This window comes from Pinus tabuliformis, chromosome X, assembly GCF_031772625.1.
Source record: "Pinus tabuliformis cultivar Carrire ecotype Pingquan chromosome X, CPIR1, whole genome shotgun sequence".
Classification (NCBI taxonomy): domain Eukaryota; kingdom Viridiplantae; phylum Streptophyta; class Pinopsida; order Pinales; family Pinaceae; genus Pinus; species Pinus tabuliformis.
Window position 1 is genome coordinate 523,577,066 of NC_142308.1, and position 25,603 is coordinate 523,602,668.

Here is a 25,603-nt window from a genome sequence, read left to right on the forward strand (position 1 = left end):
GTGGACTTGTTTTTTGCAAATAAACTATCATGTTACACTCTTCTACCCATAATAACATAGGAAAATCCTAATCATGTAACATTGTTTTCGTTTCCCCAACAATAACTATGTTTTTCCTCTTTGATACTCCATTATGTTGTGGGTTATATGAAATTATAAGCTCCCTCTTAATTCCATAATCTATGCAAAAATCCTTGAATGCATTCAAGTTGTACTCACATTCATTGCTAGATCTAAGTACCTTAATCTTTCTCCCCGTCTGGTTCTCCACAAGAGATTTAAACTCTTGGAACTGACTGAAGACCTCATCCTTGGTCTTCATAAAATAGATCCAAGTTTTCCTAGAATGGTCATCTATGAAGGTCACATAGTAGTTGAAACCTCCAAAAGACACATCTGACATGGGCCCACATACATTTGAATGGATTACGTCCAAAATCCCCTTGGACCTTGATGTCACTGCTGGGAAACATGGTCTTGGTGTACTTTCCCATGGCACACCCTTGCACAAGTCATGCATAGAAAATTTTAGGGGCGAATTTTAGCCCATGGGCGAAATTTAAGGGGTTTTATATTTTGGAAGGGAAATTTTTTTATATTGCACCCATTTTCTATAGTTTGCCCAAAAATTATTTAAAAAATAAATAATTATTATATTTTAGCCATGAAAAATAAAGTAGTTAAACATTCAAAAGACCAAATTCGCCTTGTTTTTAGGTGGGGTTTTCTTCCATTGCCCTTGATTTTCACCATGCAATTGGGGTTTGCTTCAATCGCCCCTAATTTTCACAATGTAGGTGGGGTTTGGTATTCATTGCGGGCGGAATCCGAATGATGGCCTTTTTCTCCTAAAATTCTCATTTTCCCTAGTGCTCAAACTTCCACCGACTAAAAGATGGAAGGTTGCAAATCTCCCCGATTTTCACGAATGTGGGTGGGGTTTGGTCTTCATAGCGAGCAGAGTGATGGAGCCAAACGATGGCCTCTTGCTCCTGAAATTATCTTTTTCGTATTGCTCAATCTTCCACCGACTAAAAGAGGGAAGGTTGCAGGCTCATTACGAAATCGATCCCAGCAGAACCTGTAGATCCACCAGCAGAAGATCCAATTAAATAATTTGTTCCAATTGATACAGATAGAGAGCCATACTCTGCTACAGAGGCACTTTACTCTACCTTCAAAGACTACGACGTTTGCGAAGCTACAACTACTGCAATGGCTTCTTAGTAAACAACTACCTTTGGGTCTCGATTGCCCAATCAACGAATTGAAACATGAGACAGCCTTTACTTCGATATCAATGATTCACTTACCCTTTGTCTAAGGCTAAGTATAATTAGGCTTTCCCTCAGTATCAGAAGGATAAGTTTCTAGGTCAAAGTAATGGTAGTATTCTAAGCCTCGATAAGTTTATTTTTCACTATATATTTCCATCTTGGAGTCATGGCTAAATTTTAGAGGAAAATATTTGAATTGTATGCAGTATTGGATTGCATTGTTCTAATGATATCAACATAAAAGGGGTAAATGCCCATAGGTTGTTTCTCTGAGTTGAATTTTAGTTGAATTGGACCATGATACTCACTTGTTGCAGTTCAAAATATTTTTTTATTATTTTAGCTAGCCTAAGTGTGTGAATGGGGAATTATATGTATGGTGACGACATGTGCCCTAGTATCACAGTTGAAATTTAGAATCTGTGGTTCTACTATATTGAGTTTCTCAGAGGAAGGAGACCATTGAGCTTACCTTTCCAGAACGATAGAAATCATAGTAGTTAACTTCTAGTAAACTAGGTTTGGCGATTCTCCCTGTTTTAGAGGTCAACTGGTGACCAGGAAGCTGTTAGAGGAGGTGCAAGTGAAGATTTTATCAAAAAGACTAACTCTTCATTAAATAAAGGTTAACCAGAATGAGCTCTTTCATAGTATTGACCTTTCATGAGCAACCTTTCCTTAGGTAAGGGTTAATCATAGATAACTCTGTTGAAGTATGGACCTTAAAAGATTGCTTTTTCAACAGATAAGGGTCGATCAGGAAAAGATTCTCTAAGAATTGATCTTGAAGGATCTGAAAGACCTTTTGAACCCATAAGATATTTCTAGGCTTTTTTTTTGAACTATTTGCCTCTCAGGAACTACTCTTCCTGAGATCTCTGGCAATCTAGTAGATGATGGTGAGGATTTCTAGTATCTTACTTTTACTCCTGCATTGCCATTGGATTTATCGTGGTATGTTGTTTGGTTTCTCTATATAGAATAGAGGACGCCTTGTTCCTCATTCTTGTTTCCTCTTGGGATTCAAGACTATCACTTGTATGCAAGTGATGACTTTACCTGGATCTTCTTCTGTTGTTTGGTAAATGACATGGAAGGACTATTAGGTCAAGGCTGGCTTGCCCCTTAAATATGATTACAATTAAATATTTAATGTCAATTGAGATCAAACATTGTCTATTGGACCTATTCTCAAAACCAGACGTGATGATTACCAAGAACATTGTGACCTGATAAATGCCAAGCAAGAAAACTCAATGTGAAAAGGAGGAATTGAACTGGATATAAATATTTGAGGCAAATTCTATATACGAAGCAACAAAAAAATGCTATGCAGTTTTTTCTTTTCGTATGTTCGTTTCATTTTCAACCAACACCTTGTGGGAAAACTCTTGGGCACTTCCCTGCAGTTGTGGATGGACTGGTTGCTAATGATTTTTAAATCTTGTTCCTAGTAATATATGATTTATAAAATGGCTAATGAGAGCTTCTCTTGGTGCCAAAAGCATGTTTGAATAACAAGAATGCATGGTTGTTTTTCCTTCATTTATGTTGTCTTCTTTTTTTGACATACATTGATGATATTCACCGTGTCTAATGAATGAAGTTTTATGCGCTTTTTTAGTAACTAAGGAATCGGGAACCCATCATAAGGCATTGTGTACTAGCGTATTCTATCTCTGAACTTCAAATCAGTAAGTGTCTGATTTAGCTATGGGAACTGTGGAAGGTGGAACACAGTCAAAGGCTACAAAACCATATTCCACGCTGCAGGTAGGCATCACTTTTACATTGTAGCAAGAAATGCAGGTAAGACTTCTTCCCACATGTACTTAAGAAATAAAACTGATGTTATATTTATTTCCTATATTCAGGAACAACCAGCCACACCTGCATATCCTGACTGGACAGCAGCCTTACAGGTTTTCTCTTTTCAATCCTCATTTGTGGTGTTTATTGCATTTTTTGGTGTTTTCCTCTTTTGAATCAATTGTGGATACCTCCAAGTTGTCTAACAACGTGCTTCATATGTAGGCATATTATGGTCCAGGTGTCACACCTCCTCCACCTTATTTTGCCTCCCCGGTTGCATCAAGGCCAACACCACCTCCATATGTGTGGGGAGGACAGGTAACAAGTGTTTGCAGTTTAAATCTTGTTTCTACAATAAGTATCTTATTAAAACTTCAACTATTATAAAGGATTGGTATCTTGATGTCTCAGCCATTAATGACACCTTATGGGACGACCCCTCCATTCGCTGCAGTGTATCACCATGGAGGAATCTACACACATCCTTCTGTGCCTCCGGTAACTTTTATCATCATGATTTATCTAAGAACATTTTTGTGCTTTTCATTGTGGTTAGTGTGGGTGACAGTGGCGGAGTGATGTTCCCCTAAATTCCAATTACTGACATATTGACATGTATTTAGTTTGGCTGAATTTCTCTGTTTTCAATTTTCATTCCCAATTATGTGAATTATCATTAATGTTTCAAACATCATTTTCTTATGTCAAACACTAGGGTGCTAATTCATTCAATCAATACAGTGCCCCATCTGCTGGCAATCCAACAGAGGTTGCATTAGTAACTACACAAACTATTGTAGATAGACATTTTGTTGATAATCCTATAGGACGTTTGGTCATTCTATTATTGAATTTCTGCTATCATGGAAACTTCAATGAGGTTCTGATATTTATTTTCAATGGATATAGGTTTCAGTTCCTTCAGGCACTGAAACAGAAGCAAAGTCCTTGATGGGTAAAGGTCAAAGCTCAATAAAGAAGGTAAAAGGAAATTTAGAAAAACTTCAGATACTTAGTACAAAAGGAGGAAGTGGGAAAGCATTGTCCAGTTCTACAAATGGTGCATTCCCACAGAGGTAGGTATTTGAAGCTGTTTTTTCGGTTAATTCTGGCAGTATAACAATTCCATTTGGAATCCCTGGAATGAATCTTAGCTTAACTTATATTAAAGTGGAAATGGATTCTGGACTTTGAGTTGGAGTCCTATTGATATCCTTTACTATGGTTGCCTGTTATTTATCCAAGTAATTGCTGGTTGCAGTGGAGGCAGTGGTAGTGAAGGTTCAAGTGAAGGTAGCGAGGGAGACAATTCACAAAATGTAAGTTCCTTCCATTTTATTTAGGTTCAAATTTTTGAAAATTAATTTTATTTGTTGTCTGGGTACTCTACCAAATGTGTCTTTGTTGTTTTATATTAATTATCACTGCATTCTACTCTGTATACTTTTCAGGGATGCGAAACAGGTAGGGCAAGAAGCTTGGAACCACTAACCATTAATGGTATGTTTTAACTATCATGTATTACGGAATGCATTTAAAATTTTTGATGGCTATTCATGAATCCTGTTATCAGGGGATCTCCTGATTTTCAGACTAATTTAGTAATACTTTTTATTTTCCATTACAGTTAGATCACTAATAACTTCTAGAATATTTCATCTTGAAAGGATGTGTGCTTCCTTTTAGAAAGGTTGCGTTGTTCATGTTTGATATCTAGTCCTGAATCTTAATGCATCAAGATTCTTTGTTGATCTTATTCACTCTCTTGTTGATTTGGTAAAGCAAGGTATAGACATCAGTGGTTCTGCATTTGTCAAATTTGATGAAAGCAGTGAATGTAGTAGTAAAGAACACCTTATGGAATGGAATGCAAAAGCAGAGGGAGGCCAACCATTCTCAGAGCTTGATTCTGCTTCTGTCTTGGGAGGAATTATTGCATTATGGTTGCTATCCATAGTTGCTTCTCATGATAGTAAATGCAAAATTCTCATGAGAAATGATACATTTTTTAATTGTAAACCTTGAATTGTTTAAATAGATATTAATTTGAAAGAGAAGTGCGTTTTGTTTTTAATGGTAACTTTTGAATTGTTTAAATAAAAATTACTTAAAAAAAGAAGTGTCTTTATTTAAGTGTATTGTTTTGTTTTTAATGGTAACCTTGAATGTTTAAATAAATATTACTTCAAAAAAAAGGTGTTTCTTCTGGAGCACATCTAAAATGATGTCATCTTATTGCATAGTGTGCCAGACATTTTCATTGAAAATGACATTATAGTCAAATCTTTAATATGACATTGTTACTAGGAAAAATGAATGAAGTAGGCTGCTTGCAATACCATAAGCTTTACAATAATTGTATAAGTAATTGGATCTAAGTTTTTAAGCACTGCCTGCCTTGAGAACATTAACATTCTTCCCAATTTACCTCTTAACAATGTCCCTAAATTCCTCAAATGTTTCAAGATCGTTTGACATGTTTTCCAAAAAGTACAGACATGATTTTCTGGAAAAGTCACACTAAATGTCAAAGTACTTTTCACCTGCTATTTACGGGGTTCTCATCTGTTGAAAATTCATCAATAAATGTCATAAAAGTAGTTTGCAAATGCTAATGATAGAGTTCTTATGGGATGACAAAGGTTACTTTGCAATAATTGCAATTACATGCTTGCTCTTCATGCATCTTCTTCTTTGCCATATTTTTCCATCTGTTGCTTGCCTAGAATATAAGTTTCACAAAAAAAACATACTAGCCAAAATCCATATAGAAAACATACTGCAGATATCAAAGCTCAAAAAATTGCTGCAGAGGCCCTTGGTCACCTTATTCGGGATGCAGATCCTAGTATTTTATATCATTTGGGGGCTCTACTTTTGGGAGATCATCTAGAGTCCAAAGTGCATGTACTTGAGGTGTGTGGTTGTTTTCTTTCACTTGCATCTCATGGAGACATTCTGCATGAGAGAATTGTTGCAAACAAAGTCTTCCAAATGGTTCTGAAAATGCTTGGCTCTTCAAATGAGGACATTCAAAAGAATGTTGCATCTGTTCTTGCAAATGTATTTGATGCTCGTAGAGACCTTTCTGAAATTTTAGGTAGACTGGAGATCACTGGCCCTTTATGTAGTTTACTAAGCAGTGGAACTGAGTGTGTTTCCATGCAGTCAGCCCGAGCACTTGCAGCCCTTTTCTTACCAATTGAGACTAACAAGCACATGGCCTTTATTGCTAAAGATGCAATCATGCCTTTAATCAACCTTGCAAAATTTTCAAACATATATGTTGCAGATATGGTAATAACTGCCTTAGCTAATCTTCTTTTAGATAGACAAATTGTTGAAGAAGCTCTTGCAGATGATATTATTCCACCATTGTCCAGAGTCTTGAGGGAAGGGACCATCAGGGGAAAGCAGCATGCAGTAGCTGCACTTGCTAGATTGGTACGCCATGGTCCAGTTGATGATGTATTCATTGAGGGTATTCACCATTGTGGAACTGTGCTTAATCTGGCATCTCTTGTTTGTGCAACCAATTTGGAAGGAAAAGTGACAGAAGAGGCCCTTGAAGCACTTTCCTTGCTGGCTAAAGAAAACCGAGGTGGCGCTTTGAATCATCCTCTATGGACAGCCCTTGCTGAAGCACCTTGCAACTTGGAGCCATTGATTATTTGTTTGGCCACTGATATTCCACCAATTCAAGAGAAGGAAATTGAAGTTTTGTCTAGATTGTGCTAAGATCAGCCTGTAATTCTTGGGGATATGATTATAGAAACACCAAAATTCATTACTATATTGGGTGATCGTATTATACATTCTTCTAGTTTGGAAGTCAAAGTGGGAGGAACTTCCCTACTCATTTGTGCTGCCAAGGAACATAGATAGAAAACATTGGAAGCTCTTAATGCATCATGATTCTTTGTTGTTCTTATTCACTCTCTTGTTGATTTGGTAAAGCAAGGTATAGACATCAGTGGTTCTGCATTTGTCAAATTTGATGAAAGCAGTGAATGTAGTAGTAAAGAACACCTTATGGAATGGAATGCAAAAGCAGAGGGAGGGCAACCATTCTCAGAGCTTGATTCTGCTTCTGTCTTGGGAGGAATTATTGCATTATGGTTGCTATCCATACTTGCTTCTCATGATAGTAAATGCAAAATTCTCATGAGAAATGATACATTTTTTAATTGTAAACCTTGAATTGTTTAAATAGATATTAATTTGAAAGAGAAGTGTGTTTTGTTTTTAATGGTAACTTTTGAATTGTTTAAATAAAAATTACTTTAAAAAAGAAGTGTGTTTATTTAAGTGTAGTGTTTTGTTTTTAATGGTAACCTTTGAATGTTTAAATAAATATTACTTCAAAAAAAGGTGTTTCTTCTCGAGCACATCTAAAATGATGTCATCTTATTGCGTAGTGTGCCAGACATTTTCATTGAAAATGACATTATAGTCAAATATTTAATATGACATTGTTACTAGGAAAAATGAATGAAATCTTATCATTTTGTCTTTTTTTCTTTTCAAAATATTGTCATTTTGTCTTTGTGGAAGTAATTATTAAATATATTATGTATATGTAGGGTTTTTTTGCCCAAGTTTGGAAGATTAGACTCTTTCTTTTGCACAAGGGCTTTGGGATTGAATTTGTATCTTTTGAATGATAATGCTCCACCCCCTTTAAGTGATTGGCGATTTAAAAAAATATTTTTTTAATGTTTTACTTTCTAATTAAACTTTTTCTTACAATTGAAATTCCAATCAGAAATATAGTAGTAGCAGGCAAGTTACATTTTTCTATTAAGTATCATCGCCTATGTCACACATAAACCCATGTCACTCGTGCCCAAAAAAACAAAACCCATGTGGTGGCAATGTGCAAAAAAAAAACAAGAGCAGTGACATTGCCACCACGTGGCTCTTGTTGTCTTATCTCCTGTGTAGCTTAATTTGTGATTGTTAACTAATCTGAAATTTTTGGGACACTTAATACAAGAAAGATAAACAATACATGAAATAGATTAGGATTTAGAAGCTGGTCACCAAGGGCCTCTTTAAATCTCCTTTTGTTTCTAAAATATCACCATCATTCATACGTGGAGCTTCTTTGTTTGTTGAGTTTGCTCCCTCATCTAGCTTTCTATTAATGAAATGCTTTTGTATTTGTGAATCATATTCCTAGCTATGAAAAAAAATTATTTTCTTAATTAGGCGATTTTAGTATTTAGACCATTAAGGAAGCTTGTTATAAGGTCCATAAAATCACATCTTTTAAATCCACATTTCAGATGTTGCATGATACCTAAGGTAATTACGGTTTGCTTTGTTGTAGTTATTTTTACTAGAGCCTACCCACAAAGATTTGAGCCTAAGTCATCACCATGACAAACACTCTAACTTGGAACTAGACCACACACTGCCTTACCAAAATTATGTGTGTTGGTGCCAACTTGTAATAAACACAATAATTATAATATAACAATTAAAACAATAAATGAATTGACACATCCTAACTAAAGTACATGACTAACCTCTCAACCATTGTGACTAGTCAATACTAAGTACACCATCACATGACTTTGTAATTATATCATTCATTTCATATCCTCCATTTTTTTTTAATACATGAGAAATATCTTTATATTCCATATGAGGAATATACATATTTCAGTTCTCGAGGGATTTCTTAGACAACAAGGCTCATAACCATCACAAGAAATACTCATTATGAGTTCAACACATCGTCACATGTAGGATTTCTCCCTACCACCTGCGCTAAACCTAATTGACTTTCCATGAGAAATATATTTATATTCCATATAAGGAATATACTTGTTTTGGTTCTTGATGGATTACTTAACAAGGCTTGAAGCCATTACAAGAAATACTCATTATGAACTTTGTTAGCCCTTTACAAAGTATTTATTATTTAGTGAAAGATTCGCCAAGATCTTAAAATATTTTATAATTCAGTGAAAGATTCACCATGATTTTACAAGATAATATAATCTAGTGAGAGATTCGCCAAAAAAATTATATATACATATTATATTATTGATAAAATCGCCTTCCATTTTTCCTATGTATCATGGGGATTCACCCATTTATTATACATATAAATTTAGGGGGGCTCTTAAAATTTTCCTTGACGTCATGTTGATCTATAGAGAAATTAGGGAGCTTGGTCACAACCTCCTTGAGCACTTTGAGTGCTACATGGTGCAATTGTGTTAATCTCCTATGCCACAATGCCCCCAAGTCACGATTGCTAGCGTTTCTGCTCACCAAAGCTTTAGTTGGCTTGAAGTGAAGTTTGTACAACTTGTTTCTTCTCACTCCAAGCACCTTTGTTGTGTTAAAGCTAGAACCCTTGGGACAAATATACACCTTTCCATCTTAGAAAATCACCACATAACCCTTGTCCTCCATGTTGAGAAATCTAGGGCAGAGAGTAGAGGTGATGATCCAGGTGGCTCCAAACACGCTCAAAATTCAACAGTGGCTATGGAAGAACTCAAAAATCAAAGTCCTCAGATTGAAGTGAAACTAGGACTAAAATGTAGTGCTCATCGCCCTGATTCCAACAATGTGAATGACACTAAAATCCGAGTTCGTATGCTCAAGTTGTAGATGGTCAACGTTTGGGTCAAACTTGGCCAAGTGGCAGTTTTAACGAGGCAAAAATTTGGTAGAGTCCCGGCGAATGGAACCCAACGACTGGAACAGGGGAATTTTTCACCTACTTAATTTGCCTAGTGACCCTTATTTTTCAGCGGATAAAAATTGGCTATTGTTTTTAATAAAAACAAAAAATATATATTATTGGGGTGGTGAGTTGTCACCCCCGCCACCCCCGGTTGTATTATATAAATATAACAAAACATTGTTTTGGGTGTGCGAGCCACCCTCGATAGACCCACCCAACCTCCGTCAGAACCTATATATATATATATATATATATATATATTAACACTCAAGTCATAGTGACTGACAATAACACCATAACCATGACCATGCATAACCGTTACCAAAAATTTACGTGTGACCACTGTGTTAATTAACTGCTGAATTAAAATAAACAACACGCCATTCTATTTGGGGGTCGATGGGGTTGGAACCCCCGACCTCGCCTCTCCAAATTAAGCTCTCCACTAATGACCCATGGGCCTCTCATTGAAAAATATTCTGCTAAACGTATATAAGAACCAAAACTTGCCATTCCACTGGGGACAAGAGCGGCGAAGGATGGGTGAAACCCTGAGCGGAGGAGACAGTGGCACCATGAGCGAGGGATCTACAAAGATGCCAAAAAGATTCCCTTGGAGGGCCAGAGGTGCCAGTGTCAGAATTTGACAAGTTGATAGTCATTTTTGCATGCTTTCTCGCTAGGAGTCTAGCCATGTGGTATCTTTCCCCATCTGAGCAACAAAAATTCAAGTGTCCAGTAGTAAGGAATCTTTGCAGAGTCTTATGGAATCTAAAAGATTCCCTTAGACGCTGATTTTTGACAAAGGCAGAATGATGCCAACTTTATAGCCATTTTTCATAGAATTTCACAGGGAGCGCAATGATGTGCTCAGATTCTTCATCTGAGTAGCGGATTTTCAGCGATCATCATAAATGAATCTTTAGGGGAATCTTTGAGATTCCCGAGGGTCTAGAATTTGATGGTGTCAAAAAGGGGAAAAGTTTATAGTCGTTTGACATGATTTCGCACCACAAATTCAACGGTGATGTCTGTTTCAGCAACTGAGCTTTGCATTTTTCAGCCATCCCCGAAAGTGGAGGTATATGATGTAGTTATGCCATGTTTTTCTTTTGATTTGTTGAGATGATTTTTTTGTTGTTGAGATCCCTGATTATCATTATGTTGAGGGATACTTGTATGCCACATCATGTGAGATTTTATTAGCTTGTCATGCTGAAGGAAGACCCATTTGAGTGAGAGTTCCTATAGGACGTCTCGTGGAGAGACATGTCACTCTTGTTGAGGGAATTTGCCCATATGAGTGAGAGTTCCTAAGAACATCTCGTGGAGAGACATGCCACTCTGGTTGAGGGTATTCATCCTTGTAATGAAAAAGAACATACCATGTACATCATCATCATTTGTAGCATTTAATGAAGCGGCCTCCCCACTCTTGACACTAGCGCCCGAAGACATAACCCACACTGGGTGAACTCTGTTATCAATGTGTTATGTGTTCTTGATTTGATGTTTGTCATCATGATTCATATTCTTTATAGTACTATACACATGTGGCTTTTCAAACTCTTTCATATGCGATTCTACTAACACCACAAGTAAAAGATCTTGGTTAATTCCAGTAGCTGAAGAGATCTGGATCATGTGATTTCTCTAGTAATGATAACTACTTGTGAATACTTTTTACTTCTTTTGATTAGGTTCTTCTTTAGCTAGATTATTATAGTGATCTTTTCATCAAACACCTATCAAAATATAAAAAACAATGAGACAAGGGTAACAAGATGTAGGCAATCAGGGAGGATCAAAACCTCTCTAATCTTCAGAGGAAAACCCACCAAATTCTTCTTATAGAACCTTCAATTGATGAATTCCAAGACCAAGACCCTTGATCTACTAACCTCTCCAAGACCAAGTCACAAGGCTTCCTTGAAACAATTCTTCTTCCTCGGGTCAACACTAATCAAATTTATTGTTTCACCATAGATCTCAGATTCTCTTTAGATTTTGGCCTATTTTCATAGGCCTGCAATTCTCAGCCTCTTCAGAAACCCTAGTTGCGGCACATGAGAGGAATAAACAATGAGTTTATCCCTTGCTTCCCTTCTCGCTTGGATAGTGTCTCTTTCTTCTGCAATTCAACTTGATAAGTGACTTGATTTCTTCCTTGATTCGACCTCCTAAGATGATTTTGATAACTCAACTTCTTCTGCAGCATATAGTACTAATCATTTTCACACATGTGAGATATTTTTTCCAAAACAAATCACAAACACTTTGGCTCCTTCTTATTCTTTTTTTTGCTTGATGAGAGGCTCTTATTCTTGTGTTTCTCGCACTTCTTCTATTTTAGATGCTTGATCAATGTCCCTTCAAGTGAGGTTGAGTCCTCCTTTATATAATGGTCTATCAATGCAAAACAATCCGACTTGAGCTTGTGTTTAGGCCTACATCTCCTTCTAGAACAATCAATACCTTATTTGGAAGGTTGACTTGATCATAAGCACTTAACAAGGTCTTGGAGGGTTATTTGACTTGACTTTGACTTTCTTACAATATGTAACATGCCTAAGAAGGGTCTCTTATACATTACAATTGCATTCTTGACTTTATAACTCAATGACCAACCATAAGAGCTCACAATGGGAGCTTGACCTAACAATAAATTTCTCTTGAGCATGAAACCCATGCAACAAGAACAACAATAATACATTTATTTTTCTTTTTTCATTGAATACATAAAATCAACATTACATATGTCATTATCAAAACCGAAACTGGTTACATATTTCAACACTCCAAGGCTGAACCATAAATAAGATTACTTGTCAAACCTGGACATACAACACATCCTTCACCAGTAGAGGCTTCTCAAACACCCTCTGAAACTTAACAATTCATTGCGTGTTAGCTTCTACTTGGCATTGTTGCCAAGCTCAATGTGAATCTCTAAATTGTTCTCCTTTAGATTGGTAAAGTAGTCTCACATTCTAATAATGTTACATGAAGCACCAATGTCAATGTACCACATGCTAGTGGCCATTGAACTCATCCTCAAATACAGTTGCAACCTCGTCTGTTATGAACATAATATGTAATTAATAATTAATAAATAATTAGTATATTGAAGATACATGTTCTAAAGGACTTGAATATTCGTGAAGGGGCACCTTGCGTAGTATTTAAGCAAGGCCCTCGTTTGTAAGATATCATATCATGTTTTTTGTACCTTCAACATTCTTATTTATAAATATTACTTGTCTTATAATGGATAATTACATATTCCAGATATTTTGAATATTCTGCTAAGTATATGAACCTTGTTTGTTACATTGGTATCATAACCTCATTCTCCAATCTTGGCCTTCGACCATCAATTCTTCGTCAAGATCATTGTTGTTGTGATTGAGGCTTTTAGCCACACAAATTGTTCTTGGAAGTTCTCCACACTGCCATTAGGCCTTTGCCCATTAAAAATAAAATAAATCTCACATACACACACATATGAGAATATTATATACATATATATTTATTTTAAAAATATAAAAGAAAAAAAAAAAAAAAAATATATATATATATATATAATAAAGAGTAGCCCCAAGGGTTAGATCACTTGGCCGAGTTCCCATTGCTAAGTATTTCGCTAGTTGGGAGGTTATGGGGTGAAATCTCCTCAACGTTTTTGGAATTAGGCCCTACTTGTCTGGTTGTAGCGGCAAGCTAGTGTTCGTGAATCACCCTTAAAACAAATAATAAGAGAGATTATTAAAATAAAATAATCATTTAAAAAAAAACAAAACAAAATTAATTGAAAACAATAACCAGTTAAAAAAATTGAAATAAATAAATACATTTCGTTGTTGCCGAAAAACCACCACCCTCGTAGATATACTCACAACCACAACTTAAATAGTTGTTGCCGCATTCTTGTGCTGCCACTGTCATCCCCGTTGTAGAGTTCGATTCCTAGCCACTGCATTCGTTTGTTGCCATTATTGTCCCAGGCGCTGAGTTCGATTCACCTCACCCCTTGTCATCACTGCTTATCAACCACCTAATAATAATGCTTCACGGTCACCCATGCCCGCCTGTTCTGGTGTTGCCATGGATTCCTGTCTTGCTCCGTTAGGTCTCTGTCTTCCAACACGCTCCATACCATTCTCTCTCTACAAATTTGTGTCATTTGTAAAAATTTATCCCTCTCAGCCATCGTACAGTCCACCACATCCTTACCACAACAACACATTTCATTCATCTTCTCTTCTGTAATGTTGTACATACCCATGTGACAAATTAAGTGAAAGGCCGTGACCCTTTGCGTGATTTTTTATATATTAAGGGCATAAGTTAAAAAAAAAATGTGTTTTATCATTTAATTAAAGGTTTAAGATCCAATCTTATAAAATACAAATATTCAAAATTTACTTATGTATATATAAAATATATTAAGGAAGGTTATAAATCTTAAAGGGTATTAACACAAAAAAATGTGTTTTATCATTTAATTAAAGGTTTAAGATCCAATCTTATAAAATACAAATATTCAAAATTTACTTATGTATATATAAAATATATTAAGGAAGGTTATAAATCTTAAAGGGTATTAACACCAAATAAAAGTTGTTGGAGGAATTTATAATTTGGGAAAGGAATGCATTAACACGATAAGTGGAAAAGAGGTTACAAACATTTTAATAAAAAAGTCTAAATAAAATGTCTAAAGTAAAGAAATATACTTCAAAAAAGTCGAGAAAGAATGGAAAATGAGTTCCATATATAAGTCAATATTTTAGACTAAATATCTGTTTTGTGAAATAGAAATTAAGTATTAGTCGATTCTTAAAATTTGCAAAATATGTTGTCCAACATGTGAGATTATTTATTACAAAAGAATATCAAGGTAATAAACATACACAAATAAAAGGATTAAAGGAAGAACTCGTAGAATTTGAAAAAAAACAAAGCATCAAAAAGGGAATATAAAGATCTTGAAGATTTGCTTTATGAAAAATCAAAAGAAAAGGAGGGGGAAATTTTCCGTCTAAGGGACCATAGTCAAAATTGCTTGCGAAAGTAAAGAAGGCTTGAAAGCTACAAAGAAAAAATTAGAACAAGAAAAGGAATGCCTCGATAAAAAATTTAACAAGATTCTATCAGAGAAGGAAGAAGGAAATTCACGCTAAAAAAACTTTAATCAAAGTTATTAGAACAAATGAGAGGTTTAAAAGATGAGAAACTTTAATGTCAAAATAAATTTGAATCGGAAGTTAAAAAACTCTTACTCTTAGAAATCATAATAAAAATATACTCATGCAAATCAAGAAGCTTAAAAGCTATAAGAAATCATTGAAGAAAAAATTCGAAGAACTTATTGCAAAAGAAGCATTGAAGTTCTCAGATGTAATAGTCCAAGTTGAAGAAAAGGGAACAAACATTGCTCAATATAATATTACGACTTAGAAATATCTCAATCCAATTGAAGCAAAAATACACTAAGAGGTTGTAGTTCAAACTAAAAAAAATTCAAGTGAAGATCCATCAATTAGTCAAGTAACTTCCATACGTGGTGGAAATTAGATATGTCAAGTAAATCAAAAATTTCCACAAACAGGATAAGGGGAAATCAGATCACAATAACTCCTTATCGACACCCAAATCATAAAAGTAGACATTTCAATTAGTCGACAAATCCATATCACTCAAACAAGAAACAAGTGACTTATGTTTCAAATAATATGAATATCACCATAATCTATTCTTATGATAGCAATTCATCCCAAGTTTTCAATTGCCACAAGATTCCACAGATGATTAATTGGGGATGGCTAGATCATTTATTGTTTGACAATTCTATATCATGCTCAAAAGTTCATATCGTCTTATATCATCGAAGATGACAGTTCCAAGAATTGAGAAAGATGAGAAAACATTTAAAAAAAAGAAGAAGATATCAAACATTTCCATCATTGAGCATTGAGGACAAAGCTTTTCTAAATGGGAAGGCAATTTTATGAACATAATATATAATTGATAATTAGTATATTGAAGAGACATGTCCTAAAGGAATTGACTATTCGTGAAGAGGTACCTTGCCTAGTTTATTACAAGGGTCTCCATTTGTAAGATATTATATCATCACTCCTTTACCTTCAACATTTTTATTTATAAATTTTATTTGTCCTATAATGGATAATTACATATTCTAGATATTCTATTAGGTATACGAACTGTGTTTGTTACATCATGCATCTTAGCTGTAGCAACAACTTGCTTTATTTGTTTTCCCTTTTTCTTGTTAGGGCATTAGTGATCCGTAAATTGTTGTGGATATTCCACTGGATAGTTCGTTACAATAGCTCTAATAAATTATACTTAAAAATCCAAAATCTACACTATGTGGATTTATTTCTCTTTAGATTTTTGGATTTGTAAATCATTGTTTATTGTGTATGCATGAAAAATATAATTATGCAGAAAATAGAGAATAATGAAATAAAAAATCACAAACCACGATTGACGTAAGATATAACTTGAGAAACCTTTTTCGAGAGAAAACTCAACTAGTATGTGAGGTCGCTCTGCTCTCTTTCTCTAAATAGAAAATGCCTGCAAGTACAAAGAAGTAAGGTTCATGGCCCATGGGATACTATAATACACAAGTCCTCTCTGTTTGATCTCTCCCTATACCTCTCAGTTACATTTCCCATCTATGGAACAAAATGCCCTCGAAAATAATGGAACCTCTTTTCCTCCTAGTGGCCTGGTTATAACACAACCTGATAACATACTAGTGGTTAGGTTTGACTCCTTCAACTCTTAACTAGAATTACAGTATGGACTCTTATAAAGTCTTCTTTATCATGATTGGATGACTAGCCCCATTTTCCATGAGTAATGGGGGCTGACTTGGCATCCTATCGAATTAAGGTGATCAAAATAAGAAGGTCAACTTCTGAGTGGTATAACTTTTGCACACATACTCCAGTTGAGGCAATTCTTAACTCGTTGGAAAGGTTTCTATGTGTAGAATAGGAAAAAGAGTGTGACGCGTAAGAGATAGATTTTTATCCCAAAAAACATTGTTTGATTCCTCAAAATTTTCTTGGAAGTTCTTAGACCCCAATTTTCCAAACAAGGTCCGCTAATAAAAAAGGTCCTATGAGCTTATTCCTCCACTTTTTCCACTCTAAAAGTATCAAGATAGATGACAAAAAATATAATGATCAAATCCAGATCAACTGGTTGGAAAAATGCCCTAGCTGGTGGAAAGCAAAGCATTTCACTTTGCTAGCATCAAACTTATTTTATTTCCCTTCAAGATAGCTCCTTGAGGGGATCCTTTCTTGGCCTTTCCCTTGCCCTTAAAGGTTAGGTCCAGGTTATCTTCTATTGGAAAATCAGAAAGGAAGAAAGATTTTCTTTATGTTGATAACTACTTGTGATATTCTTATTTTTTTATTAACTTTCCTGTGTTCTTATTTTATCTTAGTTCATCAAGCAATTACCAAAACCATAACACAAAGATCAAAGACACTAGATGTAGGTGGGAAGTTATGGAAAAACCCCTATCTAGGGGAAAACCTAGTCAACAACTCTTCCTTTAATAGTTTCACGAGATGATCTAGGACTCCTTGACCTAGAAACAAACTTCCTCCAATCACTAAGTCAACCCTTCCTTCTTCTGCAGATGATAACCTTCTAGCAACATCTTTGACCTAGCACTTTGATCTTATAGCAGCTCAATTTCGACCTCCCCAACAACAGAACTTTGACCCAACAACATAGATTCGACCTGTAGTAGAATCTAAAATTTCAACCCCAATAGTAGCCTAGTAAATTCTCACGTGTGAGAGAGATGACCCATAAACTTCGATCTAGCAATTCTTATCCTCCTGCAATTTCGTACACTTGTGCTTCTTCTTCTTATATATCGAACTTGTGAGTGGATGCTCCAAATGAATTGAAATGCATTCTATATATATCATCTTTTGGAGTTTGAATTACTCTAATGTAGGCCGACTTAATCAAGTAAGGGTCGACTTGGTGTGGAGGTGACAAATAACTTATTTGACTAAATAAAAAATATTTTTACATGATTTAAAAACCCAAGAGGGGTCTCATAAAATTGACAATGTCTCTAATGACTCAAAAAAAAATCTAGAAGTCCTCAATGGGGACTTTGACCTATAACATGATGACCCAAGTATGAAACTCATGCTTTAACAAGTCATAATAATAATAATAATTTATTTTTCTTTGTTTTGATAAATACATTTCATTATAACTTAAATACAAGTATGAAGACCGAACCTAGTTACACTCTTCAACACTTCCTCTTAACTAGGGAGGTATTCATTATTACACATATATATACAAGTACGTGGAAGATCTCAAAACACATGAAACACGAAGATTTTAGGCACACATGGTGCCATAGACTAGATTCCTGACCCGGGCAATCTATCCGAGTAGGGCTAAGATGGACTAAAGTTTTCAGCGTCTCTAGTTACCATCAGGCTTACTTGCTAACCATCAACCTAGGGAACTAGGTGTGTAATGCAAGGTTAGAGCTCTATGACCAACGCCACCAACGCCACCCTCCCTACTTCAGGAACTAGACATCAACACGCAAACCGACCATATGTCAAGCATTTTTTGCACCGAGAGGCGCTCTATAGCCGAGTATGAGGGTAGATCTCACGTAAAAATGTAAACAAGTAAACGTAAACTTAAACGTAATGTTTAACATTTAACATTTTTAATATAATGTTGGCCCTATTTAAAAATCAATCTAATTATTATTATGTATAAACACAATATAAATTTAAAATATAAAGAGATTTACGAACACTCAAAAAAGAGGTATGGTAAATAAATAAAACATTTTTATATATTTACTCCAAAGGTATGGTAAATAAATAAAAATATATCAAATAGGATTAGCAATCAACATCTAACTATATATCAAGCCTACGGGCCAAATTATTATTAATACCATGCAAAAATACATTATTAATCCTAATATTAATATTAAAAGATTAATATTAAATCTAATATTCATATTAATATATTATAATATTAATATTATTAAATTTAATAACTTTGGATTAACACAATATTAAATTTGTTATATTATAATATATATTAACATATCATGATATATATTAACTTTAGATATATATATGGGAGGGAAAAACAAAGACATAGAGTGATAGAGGTGGAGAGATAGCGGGGTAACAAGGGAGATATGGAGATAAACTAAAGGAGAGGGGAGAGGACAAATGGAGAGAGAGAGAGAGAGGTTTAAAGGGTAAGAGAGGGAGAGGGAGACACAAAGATAGAGGGGGAAGAAAGAGAAGGATAGAGGGAGGGAGATAGTGAGATAAACTAAAGGAGAGGGGAGAGGACAAATGGAGAGAGAGAGAGAGAGGTTTAAAGGGTAAGAGAGGGAGAGGGAGACACAAAGATAGAGGGGGAAGAAAGAGAAGGATAGAGGGAGGGAGATAGTGAGAGGATTGGAGGGCAGAGAGAGAGAGAGAGATGGGGGAAGAGAGAGGAAGGTAGGAGAGAAAGGGAGAGAGAGGAAGAACGAGATACATGACTTGAGAGAGAGGAAGAATGAGATACATGACTTGAGAGAGAGGAGAAGAGTGATGGGGGAAGAAAGAGGATTGGAGGGCAAAGAGAGAGAGAGAGAGTGATGGGGGAAGAGAGAGGGAGGTAGGAAAGAAAGGGAGAGAGAGGAAGTACGAGAGAGTGAACTTGAGAGAGAGGAGGAGAGAGGGATGGATCTATCAAACACCTAGAGAGCTCAAATCTATTGAGGTAAAAACCTATTTTTTGAGTGCAAAACTTGAGGAAACGTTTTCACCTTGAGAGATTTGATCCATCTCGGTGCTTGATAGATCCAGAGTTAAGATTGATCTAGTCTGATGTATTACACTTAATGCCTCAACACATCAAATCTCTCTCGATCAAATAGATCGGTAACATCAAGCATGCCTCCAAAACTTTGAGAGATTTATCTAAACAATCACAACCCCAATTAGTAACAAATTTTCAAATGCATAAGTAAACACAAACCTTTAGGGTCTTTAATCATCCTAATGTTCCTTCAATTTATCACAGTAGGACTTAGAGACTTTCCAAACAAATTTCTTGACAGAGGTTTCCTCAATCATACTTCCTTTCCTACTTCACATGCAACAACATATTCTGCAACTGGATCCTTCTTTCCTTCTTTCAACAACACCTAAATATACATTTGCCAATTTATTGTTCAAGGTATCCATTATGACTACAATATTCCCTCCCTCTCAACTTGGGAGATATACCATTTCTTTTATCCAGGCTCCCTCTTAACTTAGGGAGATCAACTACTTTCTATGACATTGGAGAATCTTTCATGGCTTCAATCCTTCTTATTAGAGTCATCTTGATCATCATTCATATAATTTCCTTCATCATGCTTATCAATCAATTTAACTTTACTTACGAATATCTCCAACATCTTGAAGATTATGTACCTACACAAGTTAAACAAGTACAACCAAATACATATATAGAAGCATGAAGTTAACTATATCAGAAGCATACATTAGACTTTAGACACCAAATACCTAAACTTAGTTAGGTTCATAATCAACACAATACACATACTTCTATACCTCAACTTATTGCTCGGGTTTGGTTATAAACCCTAGATCACATCATTTAAAGTAACTCGATCAAGATATTAGTGTCATTATTTCTAGGGCCTCAATATTATTTTCATAAATATGACGGACTCTATTATGATATATTGCAAACCCTATAGATCTACAATGCATCCAACAACTTTAGAATTAATATGTTAACTTCTACTAGTATTTAATGCAAACCCTAGATTCAATCTTAGAAACACTAAGCCTTAGATGTCAACGAATAAATCCAAGCACTGCATAATCTAAGATTTCAACGATATGACCAACTTCTACTAAGGTTTGTAGTGAACCCTAGATTTATCATTATAATGGAAGCAATATCACCATATCCTAGAATAGCAAACTTCTACTAGGGCTTAGTTACAAACCCTAGAATTTACACACCATCAACAATTAAGTTAGCACATATACATATCTATGATTTCATGCACAAGCATATCAATATCCATTAGGTAAGCCCAAGACACAAATATTAATAAATTTAAAGTCAGACATATAACAATCTTGATTGGGCCAGGGTTTTGATCATACAAACAAACATACACCTACGGTTTCATTCTTAGGAGCTTACTCTAGATATTGTAAGGGTTTTGTTCATAAACCTTAATTTCCCAAAACCTCAAGGTCTAGGAATTCAATACATAGTCATTATCATCCAATCCTAAAGGACTCAGATTTCCAATACTTAAACTCCAAACATGATATTAACAGCAAAACCCCAAACATCAAAATCATAGTATTTTCTAGATTTCATGAGTAACCCTAAGTAGACTAGGGTTTATCACATTAGCATTGGCATTCCCTTATGTTAGGGTTTTATAAAGAACCTTTTAGGGTTCCACAAACATGATGATTTTAATGAGGATAGAATCAATCTAACGATTAATCAACCAAATGAGAATCTTTATGATTCAAAGGTCCTAGACATAACACTTGTTAGTAATATAAAGCGGATTTATTAGAATGAATACACCTTTATCATGAAGATAACCAAGCTTATAGTCTAAGACATACCTTTGAGTTAGACAAACCTTATAGGACATTAATTCCAATAGAAATTTTATCATGCTTTGTCTTGTGAGGTCTTCTCCATAGCCCTTAAGCATTTAGAAAGCCTTTCCTAGACAAGGAAAATATGAAAATAAATGTTATTAGCATCTAATACAAACCTGTCTAGATAGTAGAAGGAAACCAAATATAAAAAGGATAATACAAGGAATAAGATACTTATCTTTGAAAAGTGGTGAGGGCTCCTTCTCAATCCAATCTCGAGGGATACCTATAACTTTATCAAAACAATTCAAAAATGTTTTTCCAAATCATGTTAAACCTGCAAGTACTAGAAATCAAAACGTAAAGGAAAACAATTCAAAACTTAGAATAGAAGGATATGTAAGGGATAGAGTCCCTAAGATTCCCTAGAAAATAATTCTTTGACTTCAGATTCTTCCATCTTGTTCTTCTTTGGTCGTCCTTCATCAACAACATTTGCATCTTCCCTTTCTCTCTTCTTACTTCTTGGATTCTCGGGACAAACGCTTATATAGTGACCCATCTTGTGATAATTGTAGCATTCAATCTTGGATAGGTCTATCTTCTTTCTTGTCCCTTTGGACTTCTTGAAGGTTCCTTTATTATTATAATGTGCGGAATAGGCATTTGAAGTTTTCTCCTATACATTCTCTTTGTTGCTTACAAATGAAATTCTGACTTCTTCTTGACTACATGCATTCCATAATTGTTCAAATATAGGAGTTTCCTTCCAACTGTTGATACCTGATGAAAAGGCACTCCAAGATTTTGGTAATCCTAGAAGTGCAGTGATTACAAGCTCTTTTTCAGGTACTATCTCATCTATTTCCCAGAGTTCATACCTGATTCTAGCAATTCTTACAAAAAAGGATGCCACAATGTCATATTTTGTCATCTTCATTGTCCTTAGTTCATTCTTAAGACTTGCAATTTGACCAAGATTTTTTATTGTGAACAATTTCGATAAGGACTCATATATCTCTTGAACGGAATCTATGTTGGATATATATGGGATGAGGTTATCCTTTATTCCATCCACCATTAGGGTCATGGCCAATATCTTTGTTTCTTTGAACTTTGCCTTATCTGCATCACTTGATTCATTTGTGGGTTTCTTTACTTTTCCTTTGACTAGATCCAAGACTTTATTCTTCTCGAAGATGAGATATATCCTCTTTTTCCATTCCCAGTAATTTGATGCTCCTAATAGTTTTCTCCCTTCAATGAGTTAGACATTGTTCTTGAAGATAGTAGGCTTGACTCTTAATATGATCCTTTTTCTTGATGACCCTTTTTCAAACTTCTTAAAACTCCTTATTTTCCTTTCAATAGATCTACAGGCTGCCCTTTTCCTTCTTCTTCACCTTAGCTCTGATACCATGTTTGAAAAATCAGAAAGGCAGAAATATTTTCTTTATGTTGATAGTTACTTGTGATATTCTTATGTTCTTATTAACTTTCTTGTGTTCTTCTTTTATCTTAGTTCATCTAGCAATTACCAAAATCATAACATGAAGATCAAAGACACCAAATGTAGGAAGACAGCCAGGGAAAAACCCCTATCTAAGGGATAACCCAGTCAACAACTCTTCCTTTAATAGTTTCACGAGATGATCCAAGACTCCTTGACCTAGAAACAGACTTCCTCCAATCACCAAGTCATCCCTTTCTTCTGCAGATGATAACCTTCCAGCAACAACTTTGACCTAGCACTTTGATCTTGCAATAGAATAATTTCGACCTCCCCAGCAACAGAACTTCGACCTCCAGTAGAATCCAAAAATTTGACCCCAACAATAGCCTAGTAAATTCTCACGTGTGAGAGAGATGACCCAGAAACTTCGATCTAGAAATTCTTCTCCTTCTCCTGCAATTTCGTACACATCTGCTTCTTCTGCTTGTATATCGAACTTGTGAGTGGATGCTCCAAATGAATGGCACTGCATTGTATATATAACCTCTTATGGAGTTTAAATTATCCTAATGTAGGTTGACTTGATCAAGTAAGGGTCGACTTGGTGTGGAGGTGACAAATAACTTATTTGACTCAATACAAATTATTTTTACATGATTCAAAAAGCCCAAGAACGGTCTCATAAAATGGACAATGACTCTAATGACTCAAAACAAAACCTAGAAGTCCTCAATAGGGACTTTTACCTATAACATGATGACCCAAGCATGAAACCCATGCTTTAACAAGTCATAATAATAATTTCTTTTTCTTTCTTTTGATAAATACATTTCATTATGACTCAAATACAAGTATGAAGACCAAACCTAGTTAAATTCTTCAAAGTCTTCCTCCTCATCCTTCTTTTGGCATCCACACTGAGACCCTTCTCAGATCTTCTCCTATGTGAAAACATCGCATAGCCTTTCTCGAGTGGGAATATGTTCTCATCCCATGATGCATTTGACAAATACACTACCCATTGGTTTGTCATTCAAGGCTACACAAAATAGTTCAAATTGGGGAATTGTCTCCCCTACAACTATCATCTCATCTCGCACCTGCACTAGCCTAGTAAGGTAGGAAGCCACATTCTCTCCCTTAGACATCATGGTGCCATAAAGCTTATCCTTTAGCACCATATTTCAGCTTTGGTTGTTACTCTGGTATAGTTTGGTGAGTGCATCCCACATCTCTTTGGCAATATTTTTCTTAAACAAATGGGAATAAGGTGATCTTTCACCTCATCCATGACTATCCTTTGTGCCCATGCTTCTTTCACCTCATGGAGAACTAGGGCAATAGGATTGGACATTGGCACAACCATTGTAGAGTCAGCAAAGCTCCACAACTTGTTCTCCTTGAGAATAACTGTGATTCAGAATTCCCACTGAAAAATAGTTTGGGGCTCCTTCTAACTTGTCTTCATACCTAACATTGGCTTCCATGTTAAATCAAACCCTTGAATAATTGTTTTTTGAAATCCCTAGAAATACCACAAACCCCTTTGAGCTTGAACTTGTGCAACACTTAAATTTCTGTTAGAGGCTTTGCTCTAATACCATGTTAGTTTCTCTAAGTCCAACTAAACAAATTTTTATACTCATAATTTTACTTTTCCTAAAAACGCAGAAAAATCAAATATTAAATCTATTCACAATTAACACGGTTGAGCTTCTAATAAATTATGCATAATAAAAACAAGAAATCCAAGCATATAAACTTTTGCACAACTATTAACTTGGAAAACTAGAGCGTGGGGAAAAACTAACAAAGAGGATTTTATTAGGCTTCAAAGAAAATAATCAAGAAATAATTACAATAGTAGATCCAAATAATGTGTGGCCAAGAATGACAATAGAAATCGTCCCTCTCTCCTTTGCAATGCTAGGACCTGAAGTACAACCTCTCTCCAACAAAGGATGGCCCCTTTTCTTCGGAAAATCTCAACCCAGTGTTCGACCTCTCCTCCAGCAGGAAACCTGACCCGAATACTCAATCTCTCTCTCCTACAAGCATGGCCTAGGGTATGGCCCCTCTCTCGTTACTCAATACGACCAGGCTACAACTCTTCTTTCTCTGAACAAGATAGACCCTTCTCCCAGTTGCTCAACCTTCCTTCTTCTCACCCAAATTAACCCTCTCCTTTCTCACTCGATGTGATCTCTAATGTGTCCTTCACCCACTCATTCTAGTGATTTATAACTTCTCTCATAACCCTAATTCCTCTTTGAAATCTTGAAAGAAAAGATCAAAGGCCAAAATTTGGTCTTATCACTTTCTTTGATTTTGTCAAATGGAAATATTAATTTTCAAAGTTAGAAACTTTAGCAATTTGAGTTACAAATCGAATAATAATTAATTAAATTGATTATCATGTTTTTCCTAACTTTGGATTTAAGAATAATTAAAAATGTCGAAATAAGTAAATTTTCAAGGCATCTTCTGCATGCCTAGACACAAGGCCTATGCAGAGACAACGATCCAAGCTACAATTTAACACTCTCATCTACCTTGATTCACTAATTCTAGCTCAATATTGGTCATTTCTCCCTTTCCATATTTCTTCTTGTGGTGCTCTCTCCTTCATAGGTAATCATAGTTCACGCAAGCTCTAATT

The 25,603-nt window shown here is 35.3% G+C and overlaps 2 protein-coding genes across 2 annotated transcripts; both read left to right on the forward strand.

The window, feature by feature from the left end:
• Positions 1 to 831: 831 nt before the first annotated feature.
• LOC149140995 (G-box-binding factor 1-like) lies at positions 832 to 5,294 on the forward strand. The gene is made up of 8 exons (XM_089449563.1): positions 832 to 1,226; positions 2,902 to 3,199; positions 3,312 to 3,407; positions 3,501 to 3,587; positions 3,999 to 4,165; positions 4,351 to 4,408; positions 4,541 to 4,589; positions 4,872 to 5,294. The coding sequence occupies exons 2-8, from the start codon at positions 3,104 to 3,106 to the stop codon at positions 4,910 to 4,912; spliced, it is 594 nt and encodes a 197-aa protein (XP_089305689.1). The 5' UTR covers positions 832 to 1,226; positions 2,902 to 3,103; the 3' UTR covers positions 4,913 to 5,294.
• A 26-nt stretch (positions 5,295 to 5,320) lies between these two features.
• LOC149140996 (protein CELLULOSE SYNTHASE INTERACTIVE 1-like) lies at positions 5,321 to 7,242 on the forward strand. The gene is made up of 2 exons (XM_089449565.1): positions 5,321 to 6,533; positions 6,634 to 7,242. The coding sequence occupies exons 1-2, from the start codon at positions 6,084 to 6,086 to the stop codon at positions 6,640 to 6,642; spliced, it is 459 nt and encodes a 152-aa protein (XP_089305691.1). The 5' UTR covers positions 5,321 to 6,083; the 3' UTR covers positions 6,643 to 7,242.
• The last annotated feature ends 18,361 nt before the right edge of the window (positions 7,243 to 25,603 follow it).

Excerpts from the sequence above, each read along its gene's own strand:
- LOC149140995 (XM_089449563.1), top strand. The coding sequence starts at position 3,104 with ATGTACTTAAGAAATAAAACTGATGTTATATTTATTTCCTATATTCAG. Across the intron at positions 3,200-3,311 it reads ACTGGACAGCAGCCTTACAG|GCATATTATGGTCCAGGTGT; the intron begins GTTTTCTCTTTT and ends CTTCATATGTAG. Across the intron at positions 3,408-3,500 it reads CATATGTGTGGGGAGGACAG|CCATTAATGACACCTTATGG; the intron begins GTAACAAGTGTT and ends TTGATGTCTCAG.
- LOC149140996 (XM_089449565.1), top strand. The coding sequence starts at position 6,084 with ATGGTTCTGAAAATGCTTGGCTCTTCAAATGAGGACATTCAAAAGAAT.